Source organism: Prinia subflava, chromosome 4 (assembly GCF_021018805.1).
Source record: "Prinia subflava isolate CZ2003 ecotype Zambia chromosome 4, Cam_Psub_1.2, whole genome shotgun sequence".
NCBI classification, from domain to species: domain Eukaryota; kingdom Metazoa; phylum Chordata; class Aves; order Passeriformes; family Cisticolidae; genus Prinia; species Prinia subflava.
The window spans coordinates 9,294,165-9,318,348 of record NC_086250.1 but is presented as its reverse complement, the minus strand read 5'-3'; the positions used below and the strand labels follow the sequence as shown (position 1 = coordinate 9,318,348).

At 42.7% G+C, this 24,184-nt stretch overlaps 1 protein-coding gene across 1 annotated transcript in view; it reads right to left on the bottom strand.

Moving 5' to 3' along the window:
* Nucleotides 1–23,981, bottom strand: part of VWF (von Willebrand factor) — a 117,246-nt gene extending 93,265 nt beyond the window's left edge. The window contains exons 1-9 of the mRNA XM_063395388.1: nt 23,845–23,981; nt 22,265–22,319; nt 21,577–21,735; nt 20,854–20,956; nt 20,557–20,765; nt 12,991–13,115; nt 5,452–5,668; nt 3,282–3,404; nt 1,122–1,233 (exon numbers count right to left, since the gene is read on the bottom strand). Of these exons, the coding sequence (XP_063251458.1) occupies nt 1,122–1,233; nt 3,282–3,404; nt 5,452–5,668; nt 12,991–13,115; nt 20,557–20,765; nt 20,854–20,956; nt 21,577–21,735; nt 22,265–22,319; nt 23,845–23,874 (1,133 nt within the window). The 5' untranslated portion in view covers nt 23,875–23,981. The remainder of the gene's footprint in view (nt 1–1,121; nt 1,234–3,281; nt 3,405–5,451; nt 5,669–12,990; nt 13,116–20,556; nt 20,766–20,853; nt 20,957–21,576; nt 21,736–22,264; nt 22,320–23,844) is intronic.
* Nucleotides 23,982–24,184: the final 203 nt, after the last annotated feature.

Here is a 24,184-nt window from a genome sequence, read left to right as displayed (position 1 = left end):
CCATCTTTAGGCAGTAGAAGTTCCCTCATCAGCCCTTTAACAAATCTCTTCTCCTTTGCTGCTTCTTCTGTCAAACTCCCCTGCTGTGATCACCTCCAGTGTCCACCACAAGCTTCTCTGCACTCCTTGTTTCAAGAGCTACTATATTCTTCTCATTCCTTTAATTATCCCAGCCCTTGAAAACCATTTGTGGGGGGGCAGATTACTGAGGATGTTAAATGCAGAGTCACTGGAATGACGTTCTCCACAGCAGCATCAAGTTTGAATAACAGGAAGTAATAACAAAACACAAGAAATAAAAAACCCAGCCTGTCAGGCTACACTCATCTCCCAAGAGCACCAAGCAACAATGTGGCCAAGCTCAAAGCTGCAGAGGACTCCAGGGAAAAAGACAAAGTGCTAATGTCATGGTTATGGTTTGTGTTCTGGGACACATGGTGCAGGTAGTGAAAAGCTTCTAATTATAGGGCTGATGCACAGACCACCCTTCTTCTGCAAATTATGGTCTTCAGTGCGTCCTCCTTCTGTGCTCTAATTGGAAACCTCAGAGCAAAGAGGTGTCTGAACTCCTTGCACAAGAATGTCCACACTGAACACAAAACCAGATCAGGAATAGGTGACTAATTCCCCTTCCTTTCTTTAAAGTGCTTGTTTTCCCCTCCAGTCTGGAGTGAAAGAAAAATTGTGAGCCATGCTAGGAAGACTCATTAGCCCTGTGACAAGTTCCAAGGACGTGCCTTAGGCTAACTCCTCTTGGAAAGAAACGGGGTTTAGAGGTTAAATACACGTAGGAAGTCAAAACAAAGACACCACTGCTGACACTACCCAGACATGAGAACCTTATCCACAGGAAACAGGTAGTTCTCTGCTCTTTGAAGGAGTGTGACCTTCATGTTGTTCTATCAGATCAAATATCCCTTTAAAAACAGAGCTGATTTTGCCTTTGTGAACAGCTCACTTCTTGGAAGGGGTTGGCAATTCCAATAAGTGAGCAAATTCTTTGCCAGTGAAAGGAGATTTTTTAAAGGTAGAGAGATTTCTAGAAAGATAATGCAAAGCAGTCACTGACCAATGTGCAGTACTTATCTACAGTAACCACACCAGAGCAGCACAGGCTTTACCATGAGTTGCAGTCCTGGGAAATGGTGAAGCCAGGAGGATAATGTTTTCCAGAGTGGATGCAGGAGCAGTCAGAGCTTTCAATGCAGTGTTCACCATCAAGGAGCAGCCCGTCTGAATAGGTTAGGTAGCATCAGACACCCATACCACACACACACAGGGACAGAAACATAAACACAATTAGATTTTCTTCTTCTTCATATGCTTTGCCAAGACTTCAGATGTATTATTATCCATACTTAGTAATCACAGACAGCAATAAAAAGGAATGAGGCTTGCCAAAAAGCCTCACAGGTGCAGGTGTCTGCTTTCCTTCTGGTGCTGCCTTTCCCTCAGATGTGCTGAAAAAAGCATTCCTGGTGCTCCCAGAAAAGCTCTTTGCTTAGCAAATCCTCAGGTCCAGAATACATGTTGGGACACAAATCAAACACAGGGACACAAAGTTGATAAGAGCTAGTCTGGGACCTGGCCTTTGGAAAAACCATGAACTTCACTGGCTGCAGTAAAGGGTGCCCACATAAGTCTTGTATTTGTCATAAGAGAACCAAAGATGAGGCAAAGTGGGGAATGAAAAAACAAATTTAGACACTATGTAAGTCCAGCAGAGAGGGTCTGAGAGAAGGAAGCCACTTCTGAACTTCTGCAGAGGCAAAAAGGGCCAGCTTCCCAACTTGGGTCCAGCTGTTGAGGTTTCTATATAATACACAACTACAAGATCCTGTTCTATATAGAGAGTTCTTTATCCTCCAAGGATAAACAGAGGCACAAAAGAACTACAAGACTTTTCTAAGACAGAAACTTGTCTTTCTATTCCTAGTTTATAGTGCTTTTTATTCAATGCCTATATTGAGAGATAGATTATATTTCCCCATTTTCAAAAGAGCTGCTGTGGCAAAACATTTGTTTCCTTGAATGCCCCTCTCCCTTCTCTTTGAGGGACTCCTTCCAATCTCTGGCAGAGATTTTGGCTCTTTTCCCTGGCAGCAGTCATCACTGACAGCAAGACCCAGGTAAGTCTCCTTTCTCCTGTTCTTCCCACAGAGCTGTCTGGAAAGATCTTGGCTGCTGAGAAAATCCTTGCAGTGAGAGAGAATCACAACAACATCTGAGCATTTAAGAGTGCTGTGGCTCTCCAGAGAGTACAAGAAAACAGAACGCCTGCCTTTTTTCCTGGCAAGAGTAATTCCATTTACAGCAATTAATGTAATTCTGAGGGGCATTTAACAGAGGGAAAAAATAAAAAAAGAAAGAAGACACTTGTCAAGCATCCTCCAGATCCTGTTTGCTCTTGGAGCACTGGAGGGAAGCTAAGTGAAGGTAGGATTCTCATCAAAAATCCCTCTAGTCATCTGTCAGATCCTCCCAGCTTTCTATCAAACTCAAATCCAGGTTCCTCCCTTCTGGCTGTGCAACAAATAGCAGTACAAGTTTTGAACTGCTGATTGTTATTTGCATGCCTTTTACCCTTTCTGTGGAGCTGCTGCTTCTCTGCTCTTGCCCAGACCAGGGGAAATGCAGAGATAGTCCTATTCAAAACAAACAAAGCACCCAATGAACAAAACCAAACAAAAAATCACCTAGAAATGGAAGCATATGGAGGCTTGGAGCCAGGAATCAAGCTGTCCTCTTGCAGTTGTTTTAAGTACAACAGATAGAAGTAGAAAACTGGGCTGTTCCCTTTAATCCAATCAAATCTCTTGTATGGAAGATTCAATAATAAATTAAATTATTCATCTAAATCATGAAGACCTTTGAAACTGCAGTGCATGCTCTACATGTACTGTTTTTCTGCAAGAAATTCCTTCAGTGTATTCTCTGCTGTTGCTTCCCTAACTGTATTTGCCTCTAACCTAAGCAATTCAGAAGGAGTACATCAAGGGCAAGCAGTCTCTCACCAAGAAATAAAGGCAATCCTGGAATATTAGTTGGTACTGATTTTCACAGAAACATTTACTTTTTAGTTGGCTCTGAAAAAGGGCCCTTTTATGGAGCGAGCATACAGGCACTACAGAAACTGGATTATTCTAGGGCATGGTCCCAGAAAAAAGAAGTGTTTCTGATTTCAAGAAAATTTAAGGGAAGACACAGCTTTCCTTCTTCTAATAAAATAGGTAGCCTGACTGCCAAATGTTTCTCTGTAAATAACCCAGTAAATAAATTACCAGGGCAGCTGCAGCCATCAACACATTGTCCATGACACACTTCATTGATATTCAGGCTCTGGCAGGTTTTGGCACATGGGGATACACACTCCTTATATTCCATGCCAACTGGACATCTTGGCCCTGAAACAATTAAAAGAAATTAGAAATGCAAATTCCTCAATAACTCTTAAACCAGCAAACCCCCTCATTATCAAAGGTTGAACCAGAGAGACACAAAAGGTCATGTCAGCTTCCAAATGATTATTTCTTTTTTTAGAAGCAGAACATTTTAGAAATATTTGATTTTCTGTTTGCTGCAATATCATCATCTGTCAGGTAGCATAGTAAATACTCAGAGATTAGAGCAAATTTGTTTTCTAATAAATTGAGTCTTAATAACTAAATACAAGTAATATCAAGAACAATCAATTCCAGGGAGAGGTTTTGCAATAATATCTAAGCAATTTTGACAGATATGGTTGTTTTGTACCTTTAAGCCATGCACTTACACCACTCATTTGTGAAATTATCCCGTTTGGTGTTTCCAGGTAGAACTAGAAGACAGTTAAAACTCTGAAATCCCATCCTCTTTCTTCCAGAAAACCACCAGCTCAGGATAACACCCATGCCATACCATTATCTAGGCCAGGCCATTATGCAAACACAATCTATTACAGCCATTCCTTCTCTTCAATACAAACACACACACACCATGCCCTACAAGACTGCAGGGGCATGGAGTGGGAAGAAAATGTTAGAGCCTGCCCTTTCCAAGCAAATCCTCTGCTGAAGAGGTGGGAGGGTAACGAAGGAGTGATCCTGCCCTGGGCTCAGGCATCAACTCACACTTGCAGAGTGTGCCCAGCACTAGAGCCCTTCCCACACAGCACAGCATTCCACACTCCATCATCATCATCTCCTGAGAAAGCACCATTGCACAGACAAAGGGGGATAGAAAATTAAACTCCTGCTGTGGCAGAGGGACACTTCCATCTTTCCTGACTCAGGAGAAAAAACCAAACTGTGACTTGTGACTTCCAGGGTTAGAAATGAGCTCTGAAGCCCCTGGGATCACAGAAAGGCTCATTTCACTTGTGGCTTTTAATCAGACTTGCAAAGAACCCCAGCAAAAATGGGTTCTCTGGCTCACACCCTGAGCAAGGAGATGAGCTTTAATAGATGTCTTTTATGTCCCGATGGAAAGGTAATAAATTTCTGCTAGAACTCAGACTGCACAATGCCTAGAACAAGTGGCTGGCAGCATCTTGCTGCCCTAACAGCAGTCTGGAGGCACAGTTTTCTTCAGTGGACAACAGCAGGATATCTCTACCACAGAACCAGGTGTTGTCAGCACAAATCACACAGTTTAACTCGTGGAATCAATTTACACAAACATGCCAAGGAAATTTTCCTTTCTCATAACAACAACCAAAAAAAAAAAAAAAAAAGCACCACTGATAACATGATATAAGAGGATTTTTAAAATTTCTATTTTGAATGCTCTGTATTAAACCACAGTTCTCCAGTGGAGGTATCAGCAGTAGGTGCAAACATTACTTTTCCTCTATAAACACAATCCATCTCAGTCAGCCTATGCATTTCCTTATTGGAAAACCTCAGCACAGATGCAATCAGGACCTCTGAATTCAGCAAAATGGGGCTAATAAAGGCAGCAGTTCAAATGAAATCAGGATCCAGGAACCTAGACAAAATTTGGCTTAGAAAAAGCAACATCTCAATTTCAAGACAAGTGATTCAAGCAAATAAAGGGTGATACAGTTGTCTTTATGCAAAAATGTTTGAGAGCATTTCACAAAGATGCTGACTTAAAAACACAGGCTGGAAAATGTCACACATCTGAACTACATGTGAAATAGCACCTAAACATCCTAATCTATACCTTTGTGTATCAAATAAGCCTTCACTGCCTGTGCACGTTGTGGTGGGACATGTCACAGCTCAGGATCTTCCTTTTATACAGGTCAGACAACACTGCCTTGGGGACAAAAACTTCTAGAAGATGGTGAGTGATGGAGAGCTGAAAGGGGGAGTGAACAAAGGCACTCCCTACAAATGAACCAAACCTCCTAAAAAAGCACCAGCTGCTTTTAGCTGCGGGACATAAATCTGCAAGACAGACAGGATCTTATTGGGGATGAGCAGCCTAGGAATAAATCTGGCAGCTTACTGCACGAGCTCTCCTCAGGCCAGCCCTCCAAAATGACTCCTTGGTGAGCGCAGCTCCTGGCGTACTCCAGGAAGGCGGGGCAGTGGCAGTCCACCCCCTGGGGACAGGCACAGATGTCCCTTTCACAGAGGCTGACGTACGGCTCGGGATCCACTCGATGGTGGCACCGGGAGAAGGTCAGAGACGTGCTCAGCAGCTGGCAGGTTTCCAGGACGTCCTGCATGAGAAGTGAGGGGCAAAGGGACAGAGAGAGAAAGAGCAAAGGGCACAAAATTACTTTCTAAAGTCTCAGGAAGACGAGGGAAAACTCGACTTTTCCAAACACACCATCACCACTGTTGTTGAACAACATCACAGCTCTTATTTAACATCACCAAGCAGTTAATAACAGCCAAGAGCTGATAGTGAGCCCATTTCTTCACCACATCCATGGATACATTAACATACTGATTATTATAGAATGGAGTATCACATAAGGGATGTTTCATACAGAAACACGTCAGTCAGTCACCAAAAAGATAGAAGCATTCTAACTCTCCTTTGGCTTCCCAGAAAAGAACTGGATGGTGTCTGGATTCCCAGGAAGATGCACACAGCAACAGAAGGGAACTAAGGTACATAGGAGGAAAAACAACCAGACAATCTTCTGGATAACAAGAGACCAGAGCAGGTGTCCGAGGGAAAGATTGAGTCTGACTGAAATCCCAGGAATGAAATTTGTTTTCCACTTCTGGCCACACGTTCCCATCACTCCTGCTGGCTTGTCCAAAGCACAACAGGTCAATTTAGCTCAGATAAATAGGAGAACAATAGCCCAGGGAAGGAAAGCAATTTATTCTGCTCTTCTCCTGAGTTAAATCAGCATGGTGACAGCCTGTGTGAGGGAAGGACACCACAGGGAGATGGGAGGAGGGTATCAAGACCTCTTCTTTCAGACAGCAGAAACCTAAAAGGAAACTTAACTGTATGTGAAGCAAGACTTAAGGAAAACTTAGTGTATGATTAAGTTCTCCAAGGGAGGCTCCCAAATAAACTCTTTTGTGCACATTATGTCACAGTTCAGTGAGTCTGAGGTCCTCAGTGCAACTTTCTGAAAGGATGGCACTGAGTTTAGGTAAGTGAAAAAACGATTTTCTGATCCAACTCAACCCCAGAGAGTTGGAATATAACTTTGTTATACTTATTTGTCGGTGTTTATATAAGCAAATGTAACCATGGTGTGTTTTGCAGGTGTTATACTCAGTGGTTGGAGAGGAGGCATATTCCTCAGAGTGGTTCACAGTTACAATTCATTACTTCTAAAAAACTTTACATATACCTGAGGTGATAGCACATACCTATCTGGCTGCTGGGTTAAAAAAAAAAACCTAAAAAATCACCTTGTTTTCTTATTTTCTGGGAGACGAAAAATGGAGAGCAAAAAAACCCCACAGGAAAAGATCAAGATGTCTTCTCTGAATGGCAGCTGTGGTGCCTGTACAGGGAAACTGCTGAGTAGAAAATATATTTTTATTTTGGCTAAAGGGTGTTTTGTTCAGGTGATCAACGCAAGCTACTACATGTCTGAGCCAAGACAGAATTTCTTGCTTATGAAAACAAACCAACCAGAAATGTCTACTCCATTGGGAACATATTCCAAGTTTAGCAAAGGGCTCAGGGAACAACCACATGTGCAAAGAGGTTTTGAGATTTCTGAGAAAGGACTCAGGGAACTTAAAATAGTGCTAACTGAGAGCTGGATATGGTGAAAATCAGAAATTCAGCTCCAGCCTGGGGTAATTCTGATGCCCTGACAGGACCCACCACACTGAATCAGATGGGAAAAGAACAAAAAAGACTGGAAGGGGGAAAGCAGGAACTACATAAATGGTGGTTGGTGCTGCTCTAAGACTCACAGAAGTGCAAAAAAGCTGAAAAAGTGCCCTAAGGGTGGAAGTAACAACAACAGAAGCAGCCAAGAAAGCTATTAAAGCAGTGCTTGGAGATGAAAACTGATAAAACCAAAAGTGAGCTCAGAGCCATTCAGGGGATGAGCAGTGCAGCAACTCCTGGATCAAAGCCTTGATCCAGATAGTATCAAGTGCAGCAGAAAACCAGTATATGCAACAATCCCATTTAGGGGCTGAGCTAATGAAGTTTCTTAAGGTAATAGCCTGTTAATACAACACAAACCACATAACTCAGACTGTATGTTCCACTAAAAGGATCATTTTAGATGGGAGGGACTTAAAAAATAAAGGCGATTACGTACCAAAAAAAATTAACCCATTTTTTTTCCTCTAGTTCTTTGGTCCTGGATTTGTTCACTAACAGCTCACTCAGCTAAAGGCTGAAATCCAACTGATTATCTAGAAACCAAGTAATATATGTTGAAAAGCAACAAGCAGTTCATTTTCTCTATGCAAAGGTTTTCTTGCCATTCAAATTTCGTCAGATTTTCCAGTGATTTTATGCAAAAAAATCATAGCTGAAATTTTCCCATCTTTCAGACATACCTCAACTATCATGACAAATAAGCTGAAATATGGGTAAATCCAACTAGATACAAACAACAAACACCATGAGGGTATGGTCAAAGAGTATGGAATGATCACCCTTGGAGATATTCAAAATGTCAGTGGACAAGGACCTGAGCAGCCTGACCTAGGATGGCCCAGTTGGAAGCAGAGAATTGGACTCAATGACCCCTCCCAAATTTAACCATTCTGCAAATTATTTTTGTTTTCACTCTGTCTTTCCTTTAAAACTCACTGGTCAGGCTGGACTAAGAGAGGTTGTTATTCTTTAATTTAGAGGACAGTGGTGTGTATTAGATATTGGCAGCTTCAGCTACTGCTGTAATATTCCTGCTGCTCATGGAAGCTACTCCACACAAAGAAATATTTAAATCCAACAGACTGGAGAGTGAAGCCTCAGACTGAAACAGTGTTTAGGGTAAAGGTGTCTGCAAGAATAAAATTAGCAGGACTGACTGCAGTATCTGAAATGCAGGTGAAGGTCATAAAATTTCTCCCTTCTGCACAAGTCCTATTGCAATTGTTTCTTTAAATAGGTTGGTAGGGTCCTGGCACTGGCAACCCTCAGCAACCACAAAACTTGCTGACCTTCTTTCTGCCCCAGGCCCACCACATAGAGCTGGAGGTGGAATTTTGTACATTCTTCCCATTTCTGTGGCATTTCCTTCTGCTGCTGCATGAACTGCATTTGTCTATGGCTTAACAATTACCATTAAAGGGAGAGAACCTAAAAAATAACAGAAGAACTCAAAGACACCCTCTTGTTCCCTTCAATTTAAACACTATGGTATGCAGATACACATATGGTTCTTCAGAACACTCAGGATTTTGGTGCCATAACTGGGTATAATTTTGGAGAAAATATATTTCAGGGAGAAAGATTTAGCCTCCCAGCTCTCCAAATTAAAAGCATCCAAACCCAGTAGGTTTAATACACTAAAGACTGGCTGTATGTTTGAGCAGACTAAGTAACAACAGAAAGAAATCACTTCCCTTGAATACTTGAATTCAAGTATTGAATTAATCAATGAATTAATTGAATTAATCTGATGAAAAAAAGGAGATATTTTAGATTTTCACCCATGTAATCTATTATTATATTTTATAGAATGATTTGAGTGGGAAGGGACATTAAAGAGCCTCTAGTCCAATCCCCTGCCATGGGCAGGAACACCTTCCACTAGACCAGGTTGCTCTGAACCCCTCCTAACCTGGCCTTGAACACTTCCAGGGACAGGGCTGGACCTCTGAACTTTGCTGGACATGCCACTGACCCCAATCATAATGAATTATGGTCTAAAGCTGAAAAAATTCTACTTGTTTTCAGATCTGAGAATGAATGCTATTTCTTTATTACATATGGAAGTATTCCGTGGGATAATGAGGGAACTGTTTCTTACCAACTGCAGTAAGAGCTGAATGTCAGCAAAAGCAGAAATTAGCTGAATTTGAATTTCAATAATTTATTCATCTAACATACTATAGGTATAATTTCCTAAGGAGAAAACAAAAAAAAGAAACAATATAGTGACCTCCAGCCTCCACACACCATTTCTCTTAGAGATGAAATCTAGAAAATAAAGGTAATGTATAAGAACACAGTAATCAACTGCAATGCTTTCAATCATACACATTTTTGTTTTCAAGGCTGCCTCGTTGCCATAGTTTTCCAGATCACCCATTTGTACTTTCAGATCCATGTTACCCATACTGTTGGTCATCTCAGAGCCTGTTAAATTGCAGTACTTTAGCAGCCTAAACCACTGAAAAAAGGGATCAGACAATGCAGCAAGGTGCCTTTTCAGTAACTAAACATCAGCTGCAGAAGGCAGGGCATGCTAGGAAGGCTTTTTTCCTGCCTCCAACACAGCCCAGTTTGGAATGCTCTCTGGATCTTGAGGCAAGGCAGGCAATCACACTACGTGTATGTGTGTGTGTTTTAGAGGTGGAGGGCAGGGAAAGGCCCTGGCAACAGTGGGGTGGGAGTGTGAATTGGTTCAAGACTTTGAGCGTGACTTGAAGACTTTTCAGCTGACACACAGAGCCATTAAACAGGACAAAAACTTTCAAAAAAATTTTCAACATATTTTAGGATATGAAGATAAAGGAGCAGCAGGGCTTTCTTATTCCACTGCATAGAATCATACAATGGTTTGGGTTGGAAAGGACCTTAAAGATCATCTCATTACAACTCCACTGTCAAGGGCAGGGACACCTTCCACTATCCCAGGCTGCTCAGGGCCCCATCCAACCCGGCCTTGGACACTTCCAGGGATGGGGCAGCCACAGCTTCTGTGCCAGGGCCTCACCAACCTCATTGAGCAGAATTTCTTCTTAATATCCAAATCTAAACCTGCTCTGTGTCAGTGTGAAGTCATTTCCCCTCATCCTGTCACTACAATTCCTGCTGAAAGAAGCCAGAAGCCATCTCTCCAATAATGCTGTTGACCAGGGAGAGGGGCAGACAGAGAGGGTGAAGAAAACCACAGACCTACCCAGTGTGGGGACACTGGGGTGGGAGGAGTGCCTTGAAGCAGAGCTGTTGTTTCCCTCACCTAACAGCTGACTGCCTGGCAGGGAGGGAGGCTGGGAGACCAAGGAGATTTACATTCCTGAAGCTGAGGCAAGCAAACAAAGCACACTATTAAAAAGCCCTACATTCTTCAGGAGGCACTTGTTTGGCCGGACTTCTATTAATAGTGCTGTGTTTATTCTTGCACAGTGAATAAATTAAGGCAATGTTAAAGGCTGTGAGCTTATGAACTCATATGAGAGACTATCATTTCATTCAGTTTGTGGGAAAGAAAACTCTATCCACAAAGCATCAATATTTAACAGTATCTGTATAAAACCCAAAGTAGTTGTACTCGACCCATCAGACTGGATTTCCCCCTGCATGCCACTCCCCAGCCTCAGCTGCAATGTTGACATTTTCTAAACACTAAACTCACCTGAACAGATAAAATTCCAGGACCACAACCAGTCACAAGAACTACCTTTTCTCTGAAGCTGTAATCATGTTTAAAGAATCACACAATGGTTTGGGTTGGAACGGACCTTAAAGATCACATGCTCCACCCTACTGCCATGGGCAGGGACACCTTCCACTATCCCAGGTTGCTCAGAGCCCCATCCAGCCTGGCCTGGGACACTTCCAGGGATGGGGCAGCCACAGCTGCTCTGGGCAACCTGTGCCAGGGCCTCACCATCCTCACAGGGAACAATTTCTTTCTGATGTCCAATCTAACCCTCCTCTCTGTCAGTGTGAAGCCATTGTCCCTTGTCCTGCCACTCCAGGCCCCTGTCAAGAGTCTCTGCATTATTTTTGCAGGCTCCCTTCAGGCACTGCAAGGCCACAATGAGGTCACCCCAAAGCCTTCTCCTCTCCAGGCTGAACAATCCCAATTCCCTCAGCCTTTGCTCCCAGCAGAGCTGCTCCATCCCTCCATCCCCTTGGTGTCCCTGCTGTGGGACTGGATCCAGCAGCTCCATGTCCTGTTGTGTAGCCCTGTCCCTAAAAAAGCCTCAGCCAGGTAGGAACCTCTCATGCTCTGGTGCTTGGCACCACGCACCTTTACCAAGTCAAGTGTTCACAGCCCCCCCACACACCATCTCTGCCCAAGCAAGAAACATCAGCTGGAGGTTTCCAATGTGAAATCACTGCTATAATTCCTCAGCCAATTTTGCAGGTAGTGAGGCTGAAGTGCTGAGGGGCACGAGCATCCTTCACACAATTTCACAACACATCTGGAGCATCCCCATCCAAAAGTTAAATGGAAGTATAAAAAGTCAGAACTTTACAACTTGTCCAACTCTTAGTTAGCCTTTTCTAGATAGCTAGGAAATCAGCAGTGAGGGTAGCTGGAGAGCAGATATATTCCAGGAAGTGCTACTACTCTTGAGAAACTATTGGAGTCTAGTTTAGCAGATACCTGTCTACAGGACTTGTATAATGAGAAATTAACAACCACATTTTGGCCTCAGTTACCCTGGTATAAATCTAAACCTGACACCCAGGATATCATTCTGATTTACAACAGAGTACATGGAATCAGCTGTAACCCCTCAAGGGATGAAGGCTCAATTTACCATGATAGTCATAACCTGTTAAAACCACATGCATCAATAAATATTCAAAGCTACTTTCTTCTCTGAGCTGGTGATCATCTGCCTGCATCCACACCCTGTCTAAGGGAAACAAGAAACTTGTTTGTACTTATAAAAGACAAGAAGAAAAACGTTGATGCAGCAAAGGGGGTCACAGAATTGGCCAAGGCAAACTGTTCTGTGTTTCTTCAATAAATCAGCACCACTATCCATATGCATAGCTGAAGGAACTTCCTCCTGGGAAGGGAAATAGCCTAGTGACACAGAGCTTTTGGAACACCAACAGAAAACATCTCCTCTGTCAAAAACAGCCTGGCTGGAGCATCTCGTTCCTCTGCTGACTCCCAAGTATATAAACTACAACAAATTCACAAATACCATTTGGGGAGGCAGTGCCCACAGAGCCTTCAGAACTGATGCTTCGCTGCTAGCACAATCAGAAAGGGAATTAACTACCTCATCATACAGGAATCACTGAAACACACCTTTCTCAAGTAACATCATCATTTCTTTGGCAGTAACTTATACCTCAGCCTCAAACAAGCTGTTTGTCTGTTTAAACGGTTGGGGTGGGGGAAAGGTGGTTATGTATACATAGATAGATAAGTTACAGGTTTAGGCTGCATATCAGAAAAGCTTCTTCCTCCAGAGGGTGTCAGGCACTGCCCAGGCTCCCCAGGGAATGGTCACGGCCCCAAGGCTGCCAGAGCTCTGGGAGCGTTTGGACAACGCTCTCAGGGATGCACAGGGTGGGATTGAGGGGTGTCTGTGCAGGGCCAGGAGCTGGACATAGTGATCTTTGTGGGTCCTACCAAATCAGAATATTCTGAGATTTCTGTTCTTCTGCCAAAGGGCAGGCAAGTTGCCTTTCAGGTAAGGGAGGACTGAAACCGGAATGGCATCTCGCAGCACCGACCTTCTCTGCCATATCAGATGAAATGTTGCAGGTGTTGCTTGGAGTCTGCACTCTCTTGCACCGCTTGTTTTCACTGTGCAAAGCCCAGGAGTTGGCAAAATCATAACTGTTCCCCACCAGGGTCCCTAGGAATGAAGAAGGAGAAGTAACATGGCTATTTGAGGGGTTTTAGCAATGAGTGGTATTACTGGCTGCTATTAAGGTGACAGTCTGCCAAAAGCTCTCTAAAAATATAAACTGTTGTATCAAATGGATTTTTATTCCAAACAGATTGACTGTAGGAAAGCGTTATCAATGACATGGATTTACTTCTGCTAGGGAAACCTCTAAGCTCAAGGACAGACTAAAGCTGCAGAAAGCAGCTCCCACCTCCCTCATGCCTGCATGAACATGGTTTGAGTTGCTGCTGGTCAGCTACAATCTGCAGAAGCCAAAGCACAACTGCACATCATCTTACCACTTAAAAGTTGTCAATAAAACACAAAATATATTAGAGAGGCAAACAAACCCAGCTGCTTTCCCTAACTGAAGAAAGCATTAGCACTCTTGATCCCAGCTGGCCTTGATTTTTCTCCTGTCCAAAACTAAATCTTGTGTGTAAAGAAGCTTAACATGCACTGTCATGGTTTGGGCCCATCCTCTTCCTGGGTAAGGTTTCCTGAAACACACTCCTCTGTCCCAGCACAAGCAGCTCCTGGCCCAGGCTTCACAGGAATTGCATCCATTTTGCATAAAAGCAAAGCACGAGTTTGTATAGCTGCAACTTCCTGGTAGATGCAAACCACCTCTCTGCTGCTCTTGCTCCATCCTTCTGAGAAGGGGGATCCTCCCAGAGAGGGAATGTTTCTTCCACCCTCTTTTGCCACCCATGGCCTTGCTGGTTCCAGGACTATCTCTGCTTCCTATTGTGGGTACCTGCTACTAAACAATTTTGACCCAACAACTAACCCTCAGTTGCTTTTCAAAACCCCGTTGTGGTGCCTGTGAGAATAACAATTGCCAGTGTTAATGCATTCCCAAGACCTTATACAGAGGATATATTGAAATACAAGCCTGGCTGTATCTGAAAACCAAAAGAAATTCTTCCCAAATATACCTACAGAATATTTAATAATATATACATGTATAGATAATAAAGACTCCATTGAGCTCCCTGTTTAGTACAAACACAAGGAATATATAGACCACGAAAACTCTTCCTAAACTATGGACTAGTCATGAAAACTGCTCTGAGAATGCTAAGGCAGAGGTATTAAGACCTGTAGAGTTTTCTGTAAACTAGAAATTAGGGGCTTTTAAAGGTAGCATGTATTAGGCCCACAGCAGATATCAAAGGAGGAGGACTCCCAGGGAAAGGGGATAAAAGACACAAAATTTTCATCTCTGCAGCCAGGACTTGGCACAAGAAAAAAAATGCAGCAACAAGAACAACCCTTTAGTTTACCACGTATTATAAACATTAAAGCAGCAATGCAAGGCAGCCTGAGGAGAAGCAAGGTGCCAAATTCCCTTTTGTTTGCAGTAAGGCAGCCTTTCCCTAGCAGGTGTGTAACGGGAGCTGGGCTCTGCTCTGAAGCAGTGTTTCTGGATGTACATCCATGCCAGAATTCCTGCTGGCAGCTACCCTCAGGGCTCCTTCACCCACAGGCTAAGATTTGAAGGTTAGGACAACTGTTGGCCCTAAAACACTGGTCACTTGTTTTTTCATTTGTCACCTTCCAATATTTTTTTTTCTTCTGCCATGCTTGTAAGTTTATACCTCTTATGTGGTTCTTTTACGCAACATTTGCATTATGTGATTTTAAATCTTTGTTTGCTGTGATCTATGACTCACACTCAAGTAAGTGAAGGGTCTGGAGAGTCAGTCATGTGAGGAGCAGATGAGGGGGCTCAGCCTGGAGAAAAGGAGGCTTGGGGGGGACCTTGTGGCTCTGCACAACTCCTGACAGGAGGGCACAGCCAGATGGGGATTGGGCTCTGCTGCCAGGGAACAAGGACAGGATGAGAAGAAATATTCTCAAGCTGTGCCAGGGGAGGATCACATTGGACACCAGGAAGAATTTCTTCATGAAGAGGACTGTGAAGCATTGGAACAGGCTGCCGGGCAGGGTGGTGGAGTCACCACCCCTGTAAGTGCTCAAGGAATGACTGAACATGGCCCTCAGTGCTCTGGTTTAGTTGACAAGGCACAGATTGCTCACAGGTTGGATGATGATCTTGAATGTCTTTTCCAACCTAAATATTTCACCTATTTGATGAGGTTTCAGGAATAAAAATGGGGAGGGAGAAATACCCCTAGCACATCTGACTGCTCTGGGTAGAGGGAAGAGCAACTGCCAACACCTCTGCCTTTCTCACCTGACACCTCCACTTCCTCCTGCTGAGCAACTCAAGAAGGGAGGAAAGGAAATGCAATGGAAGAGACGACACAACAGCCTAAAAAACAATCTGGGGTTTAAGTGGGTAGGTGATGCTGTCAATATAATCTGGCACTGCAATCCCATCACACAGCAGGACTGCCCTTGTGTCTTGCACAGCAGTTTTGTTTTGCCTTTTGTGGTCACCTCTGCTTCCTGGAAGCACCCAAGATTCTGCAGAAACAACTCCCTCATCAGATCCCTTCACCAAGAAACCCTCCATGCAGTCTGGTGAGACTTTGTCTAAAGCACTGGTTTTGCCTAAGACTTGCAGGAAACGTGTTGAGAATAGAAGCTGTCACAAAACATAATGAAAACAAAGGATTTGGACACAAGTGCTTGATGAAGGGATGCCTGGTGTGGACCACAGAACAGCTTCCAGCAGGTAAACTGGTTGCTCAAAAGCTGAGACCCCCCAGGCAGCCAGCTGGGGTGGAACCTCCTTTTAGCATGCAAGATGTGTTCAGGAGGCAGATATTAAAGGACAATACAAATCCCACCTACTCTTAACATCCCAGAAACATCACAACATCTGTGACCTTGCAGAGGTCTTGGAGGAGAGGGCCACTCCCTCAGCACCTGAGCAGCAGGCAGGGTCTCCAGGGGTGTCCTGCTGGACTATGGCTTTAGTGCTCCAATTGCCGCCCTCACATCTGTCTCCCTTCAGAAAGATTTTTAGATCAGTGATGGCCAATCTTCACAGCAAAATCCTTGTTCACTATGATTATCTGAGCCTCCAATCACCAGTTCCTTCTGAAAAAGAAATCTGAAACTGGCACCAGCTTGTTTACTTTGACACTGATGGTCAGGCAAGCAAAGCATCAGGAATAACCAACCACCTCACGCTCCAGGCACAGAGTGGGAAGCAAGAACCCTGACCTCCTTCCCTGGACCTCCTGCAGCTTTTCCATATGGCCACAGGCCCATCAGATAACTCTCCCAGGCTCTGTTAACTCATCTATAAAATAAATGCAAGAATTTGGTCAAGACACTACAGTCCTTTGAGTCTTAATTGGTGAATAGAGTTTCAGTTGCTAAATAACCAACTTTCACATGTTGGTTATTTATCATGCAATGGGGGTGTGGGGGTTGTGAGGGGGGGTTTGTTTGTTGTTTTGGAGGCTTTTTTTAACACCATTTTATGTGGTTCCGGACAAGAAAACTATTGGTAAAGCTGCCCCAAAATGGATTCATATTTTGCATCAAATTAATAATATGAAATAATAAAGTCACGGGCTGTAAAGTCTTTCCTGCCCTCTCCAGTTTAATGAATATAAAATCAGTAATATTGAACAGGAAAGGGAAAAAGCCATCTCCAAAACTCTACAGCCTAGTGATCCAGTCACACTCCTCACAACAGAAAAGGCTAACTTCAATCCCAGATCCTGAATAAAGTACAGGGGTTAGGAATGCAGGTTTCTAGCTAACACAGAGACTTCAAGGATGACCTAAACATCCAAGCACCCATCACAGCAACACAAGAAATGGCTGGTGTGGCATTTACTGCCCCAGCTGAGTTGACAAGGTGGTGTTTAGCCAAAGGCTGGACTTGATCTTGGAGGTTTTTTCCAGCCTTAATGATTCTTTGCTAAAGTATTAGGCACAGACTGAGGCTGCAGGCACACGGATAAGTGAGCAGCCTTGCTCACTGGGGAGGAATTCCCTCACCATTTCTGCACAGCAAGAACATGCCCTGACACCATTCACATGCTGCAGGGCTAAGGGGATACAGCAACTTGCTCTTCTGTGCCCATCTGAAGAACTTCCAGGACCAAATTGCATTTGCTGTGTCAGGTTTCCTTTGTCATCTCTTCTGGTCTGTGCTTTCAATCTCCAGTGGTAAAATGCTTGTGACAATGGTCAGAATGGTCACAGACATTGACTGAAGGTGACCAAAGGTGTCTGTGCACCTAGGAAGAACATAACTTCATGTTTCTGATATGAGCAAAGGCTGACAACCAGCTTGAAGTGCATGCTGAGGTCAGAAAGCAGAGCCTGTTCAACTGGCAAGCCTTAGAAGCTTTCACAGAATTAAGGACCAGACCTCATCAGGCAGGAAAAAAGCAGAGGGGAAACCCTTCATTAGGGTCTAGGAGAAAAACAGACAAAAGACCAAACAAAAACCGTAAAAAGCTTCTGAGACTTTTTTTTTTTTATATTTTAGTTATGCTTAAAGTGTGAGAACAAACTCTCAAGGTTAGGCTTGGTTTTGCTTCCATATGCAATAAACAAGCAAGCCCATAGAATAAAATCAATGTTGTTTGTCAGTCTGGACAGGACATGAGCACTTCTCCACAGGATAAGCTATTGTAGGAACCATATCAATGGCAGTGACTCAGCCCCCCAGCCTGTCTGAAGGACAGTGCGGCTGCAACTCTGGGAAAAGGTTCTTCCCCCAGAGGGTAGTGGAGCACTGCCCAGGCTCCCCAGGGAAATCATCACAGCCCCAGGCCTACCAGAGCTCAAGGAGCATTTGGACAACATGATGGGATTGTTGGGGTGTCCTGTGCAGGGCCAGGACTTGCTGATCCTTGTGGGTCCCTTTCAACTCAGGATATTCCAAAACCTATTGGAGAGGCTTTTTTGGGGGATTCATGAACTAACACCTAAGGCCTTCAAAGCTCGGTCCCACCAGTGTTAATTTACCAGGGTATCAATTTTATTCTCATCATTCAGAGCTGCAGGACCTCAATAGCTGAGCATCCAAAGTGTACACAGAAACAATGTGTGTTATTCTCTCATCAGTTCTCCATTTCCATACTAAAAACACACTGAGTCATAAGAGCATCATGACAACAGCACGTTTGAGTAGATCATAGAACAGGAGTATAAATATATCAAGAGAAAAGAAAAGCAATTACAGTGTTCATTAAGTTTTAAAGAGCCTTTGTTCATGCCTACTTTATTTACTTGCTCTAAGTGGTAATACCCACTCAGAGCAGGTGTTTTGACTCTTCTTTCACCACCACCCTAAAAGCAATCCAGGTATAATCAATGAAGTTCTATATCATACTCCACTTTCTTAAGGGAAAAATCAGACTAACTCTGTTATTAAACCACAATAATTTCTTTCCCTAGAATACAGAAAAATCATATTTTCATTACCTTCCACTGCATGTTATTCTGAAGGTCAAAGATCTTAACGCATCTCTTATCAATATAAATCCATCCCAGAAATCTGACTTATTAGAACTGAGGCCCCAACCTGATAAATTCCAGATTTTAACAGGAAGCAATGGACACACCAATGAGACAGTTCAGTCTCCTGGCAACCTTAAGGTAACACTTCACTGCCCTCAGATCACTAAAACCTTACAGCAAGCTCACACCCTGGCACAGGTTGACCTTCATGAGATCTTATCAACCTGAAAGAAGAACAACTAAAAACTTCAGTGAAAAGAACAGGGTAAAATGCTTCACAGGCTTCCAAGAGGCTGCCTACTTTTTCTGTTTAAAGAATATTACCTCTCCCAGCTGTTTGTGTTGCCCCCTACCTAGAAGTAAGATTCAACAATATATTTAAAAACAAACAAAAAAAAGTGATCTGAATTATTCTGTAACTGATTTCCTTGGAGCAAGTTAAGAAACACTCCAGTGAACCAGCAGAGCTGCCAAGGAGGCAAACAGTGCGTGGGTGTAGTGACGCCTCTCACTGATACAACAAAGTCAGGCATAATTCAGTCTAATTCCTTCTAAATTAGTTTAAATGAAAGGTCTTTTGTACCCCTGGAAAAACTGGCAGAATTGCTGACACACAGTTCTATTCTTCAGGGTAAAAATCACAGATCTGTGTATCCACACAGGTGGATCAACACAAGGAAATCCCTGACTTCTGTAAGAGACACAGTTCTCTGTCACCTCTATTATTTTACAGCTCCTCCAAGCAGAGACTCTGTCATGGAATTCATTGCATTCTAAAATCTGTGGCCATGAATGGACTGTTTTTATTAAGAGGGAAGATACAGCCTCCAGCATGCAGAACAAATACAGCATGAAACACATTTAAATGTGAGCTGCAGAGGGGCCTTTTCTACCTTTGAACTATCCAAAACAATACAGTCTCCTTTTTTTGCTCCTGCTATTTCCAAGAGTTTTACTACTATTTACTGTCTCAAGAAAAAGCCATAAACTTCTTATCTCATCTCATTCAGACATCGAGGTATCCAAACCCTGGCAAGCAGTTCTGTGACCGAGTTTATTTCTTATTATTTACATTGCTGAAGGACAGATTAATCATTTTAACATGCCCTGAGATCTTTTTTTTTTTCCTGCACACTGAGGCTATGCTTATGAAGCCTGAGTGCGAGTAGGACACACCTCTGGAGCACTGCCAGGCTCCTTTCCAAGCTGCTTTGCCTCCCTTTCTATCTTCTGTAGCATTTATTTTTAATACACACTTCATATTATCAATCTAATGTATTAATGTATTAACTAACTTCAAAACCCTCCTTTTCAGGTAAGTGCTCAGAATTGAAAGACACTCTGAAATACCACAAATCAAGACCAAGCCTTCAAAGTCTCCTTAAGGGCTTTTCAGAAACTCTGAGTCTTCACACAAAGGTGTACTGAGCAGTAAAAGCAGTCTTGCCTCATTCTCACAGGAACTGGTGTGACATCAGGTGCACCTCCAGTCCAACAGCCCTTACAGATAGGGAAATGTCATTAAAAAGTAAACCTTTTGTAGAACAGCATCCCATGCCAACCTGCAGGCAGCAGGAATTTAATCTTCTGCTGCTGCATCTTTCTATTCTGACACTATCTATTCTTACTACTCATGGCTAACTCATGGAAAATTAGAAGCTGAATCAATGGGTCTTTCACACAGTTTTTTTTTGCTGGGTCTTCTTCTCACCAGTCTCCCCACACAAATTAACCTGTAGCTTTATCTTTGCACCTGAAAGTTTCCAGGTTTCTAAACATGCTACGTTCAGATGCCTGGGCTTTCCTCAGGAATGAGATGTGACAGCCATTTCCTTTCAGGAGGAAGGAAGATGAAAAGACTTAGACAGCTTTTCAGCACACCAAGTTGAGGTACCTGACAGGTTCTGTAGAAACACTTTGCTGGATCAGCAACATCTTTGTTGAATCACCCAGCAGGAAAAGTGTGCAGAACATCCATTAAAATACAATCAGTCTGTGGTAACCTCACCTTCCCGAGTTCTGAAGTCATCCTCAAGGAATTTATTAAAATTGCCACACAACCCACAGGTCTTATTATAGTGCTTTTCTTGAAGGAGTATCTGCATGTTTCCACTGGCATCAATCTTCACCACAAAGCTGTGCTCTTCACTGGATATTTTATAATAACCTGCCTCCTTCTCTATAAATATACCATTGGAGGCAAAAGGTATGGAAACCCTGTGGAGACAAAACAGGAAATTCTCAGCATGTGACACCCACAACCCATCAGGTTGTTTTCTGCTAGAATAGTGGTTCCTACAGGTACCTTTTGTCTTCCTGCATCACAACTCCATCTAAAGAGAGGCGAAGACTGAAATATTCTCCGAGATACACAGAGCAACCAATTTTGTCCCCATCCTGGTAATCACCTGAGGAGATGAGACACAACCAAATACTCTTAGTTCTGCGACTCAGGAGGACAATTTGTAGTCAGTAGAAACTTATTTTAAACTATGACCAACACAGAACAGTTATTAGTGAAGATAAAAACATGTACCAAAGCAGTTGGTATGAAAGTCACATACAATTTTGGTACATCATTTCTATACCCAAAAATAACTCTGCAGACGCCTATGCTAATTCCAAGGCCTTCTGTCCTAAAAGATGGGATATTTCTTACTGGTGTGGTTTAGAATACAGATAAAATTACTTCTAAAGGGTTGTATAGTTCTTATTCCTATATTCAGTTTTAACACAGCCACATCTCCCTGAAAAATTCAAAATTAATAAAGGTTTTCTCCTTTTTAGTAGGAGTAGTAAGAAAATCCCTGCTTCTCAGCTTATTTATGTGTGAGTTACACTACCAAGGCATAACAGAAGCCCAGAAGTAATTCCACTTTCCAAAGCAAGCCCAAAAAACCCTAATACAACCCACAGACAAACAAAAAGAACCCCAACCAAGACCCTTTTTTATGCAGTAGTCCATCCTATCTGACAAAGGGGAATTTTTTGTCTTTTTCCCCAGTGATGGAACCCAGTTCAGACTCACCTAAGAGCGTGAAGGAATGCTTGTGACAGTCCCCAGCAAGGATGTAGCTGCAGTCCCCAGCAAAACTGTACAAGGAACCATCAAATGTTTTGATGTGATCATTCCCAAAAAGGCTGCAACGGGCAACTGATGACTCCTGAAGTGAAGCACCTGATAACTCTGGGTATCAAAACACAACATTAACTTGCAATTTAAAGCAATCATTTTGCAGTTGTGGAATTTCTCTGCTGGAATTTATCCCCACTGATGTCCTGGTAGCTTCTAGGCAGACTAAGCCTGGCATGGCAGTCTATAGGATCACAGCTTTTTTATTATTATTATTATATGCATTACTGAAATACCCTTTTTTTTTGCTTAATTTCCACCAGCACAAACCTTGCATGGATTATTTAAGTCCTGACCCTTTGAGGAATGCCATGCATTCATTTATGCCTGCCTGCAACCCCACTAAAGCCTATGGAGCACTAAGAAAGCCCCATATCTTGTTCAGTCAAACCTCCCTGACTTCAGGGAGTGTTTGGGACTCAACACAGTGCCTGTTTCAAGGTAAACAGATGAAAAGAATGACTTTATTGGTGCCTTCAGCATGGTGAACATAATCCCTGAGTCAGTACAAAAAGGGGAAGGGGAATCCATATCTCACAAAAAAATAGTGAAAATATATTCTAGTCCAAACCTGTTTTCTTACCTGTGATTAGAGTGGCCAGCAGTAGGTTTGTTTGCAGCACTGTCAAGAGGAGCATCTGTTAAAAAACAAAAGAGACAATTTAGACCATTCTTAGTTTGAGACAGTCTGTTTCACAACTCCTCATCACTTTCTATCCTTTCTTTATAAAGAAAATTATTATTGAGGTTCTGCAACATTTCAGAAAGTCATAATCCATGCAGACAGTCATGGTAATTCAACTGCCCTCCATCCTACTTTAACCAGGCAATCTAGGAGAGTTATTAATTATTCTTTGCCCCCATTTTCACTTCTCATGGCAGAAAAGTGAGCTACCTTCACAGGAAATGCAAGCCAACACAGACACATATTGCAATTCCCCTCAGTTAACACCCTGCACACGAAGCCTTTCAATGCACATCATTATTTCTCAGCCAGCCTGATGTGAATAAGCACCCCAGACTGGCTCAACCAAGCTGGCTCCAGTAGAATTCACCTCTGCAGCACAAGATTTGCACCCTGCCCAAACATCCACAAAGAGAAAGAAAGAATATACAGGTTTTGCACCAGCCAGCAGGTTTGCTTGGTAGACCATTGTAGCCACATAATCCACTGATTTCAGGGTGATAATGTGCTTGAGATAAGAGGCAAGAAGGAAAGGGAGGAAATCATGCAGAGATTAGAGACCTAGGGTGAAAATTTTCATTCAACAAAATCAGTTTTAGCATTGCCTCCTCCTTTCTACAACCAGAATGTCAGTCTTTGTTTTCCATATGTCTATAAATTACCTCCAGGATGACCAGACTTTAAAAATAATAATAATAGGATAGGAGGGTCATGCAGATGGTGAACTACATAGGTTCTGTGGCAAAATATCAACTGTTCAGGATGAAAGCTGTAGGGAGCTCCATCTAGGGGAATTAATATCAGTGGTCATATAGGCAACTAGAGAAGCTTAAATATACCAAAGTTAATATATTAATGCCAGAAGACCAGACATACCCCTTTTCCTAAAGGAACCCTCCAATTAAACACTAGAATGTCTTTTGCAAAGACAATTTGAGATTTCAGGTATAAACACACACTTATTGCTGTTAATCATGTAGGTCCAACTCACAGCCATATAAATAAACACTGAGTTTGACTTATTTACACAAGATAGGAAAAGAAAGATCTATTCTATAACTCAGTCTAATATAATGCTGCAAACCCCAAACTGACATAAGGCTGCAAGATAGCTCAGAACTGGCAACCGCATGGGAATGACACTACAAAGAATGGTGAAAAAAAGTAGGCATTATTATTCTCAGATTACACACTTGCTACTGTATTTCAGGTGCATGCACCACGTTATTGTGATGAATCAGATACTGCTGTTCTTTGTTAACCCCTTTGTTTTACAAAGCAGGCAGAGAAAAAGGCAAGGTGTAAATCCCTTCCCATCAGTCCCCTTCCACCTCCCACTCTGTTCTGAACTGCAGATGGAGTTTCCCCCAATTCTAACAGAGCAGGTGCCACTAACAAACCAGAATACAATCCAGTAAGATCTGCCAGTATAAAATCCTCTATAGTTTTAATATTGGTTTAATTAGGAACAAATGTACCTTCTTCTGTGCGAGATTCCTCCTGCACATGAGCAAGAAACTCCTCCAGTTTCCACCTCTAGCCTACCACACCATTGTTCCCCTGGTGCTTCAGAAGTCAAGACTGGAATGGCTTTGGTCTGAAATCTCTTGTTTTTGTACAAGCCAGGAACTCTTGTCCATTTAAGAGGAAAGATAAAAACGCAAACGTCACATCCGCCTGATTCTCAAGACAATAGATTAAATTGCTATCGTGGAAATCAGGCACTCTTAATTGCCAGGAAGGTACAATGAGGGGAAATAGTTTTAAAAACTGACAGATAAAGTCTTTGAAATACATTTCACATGTGTATGTGTGACA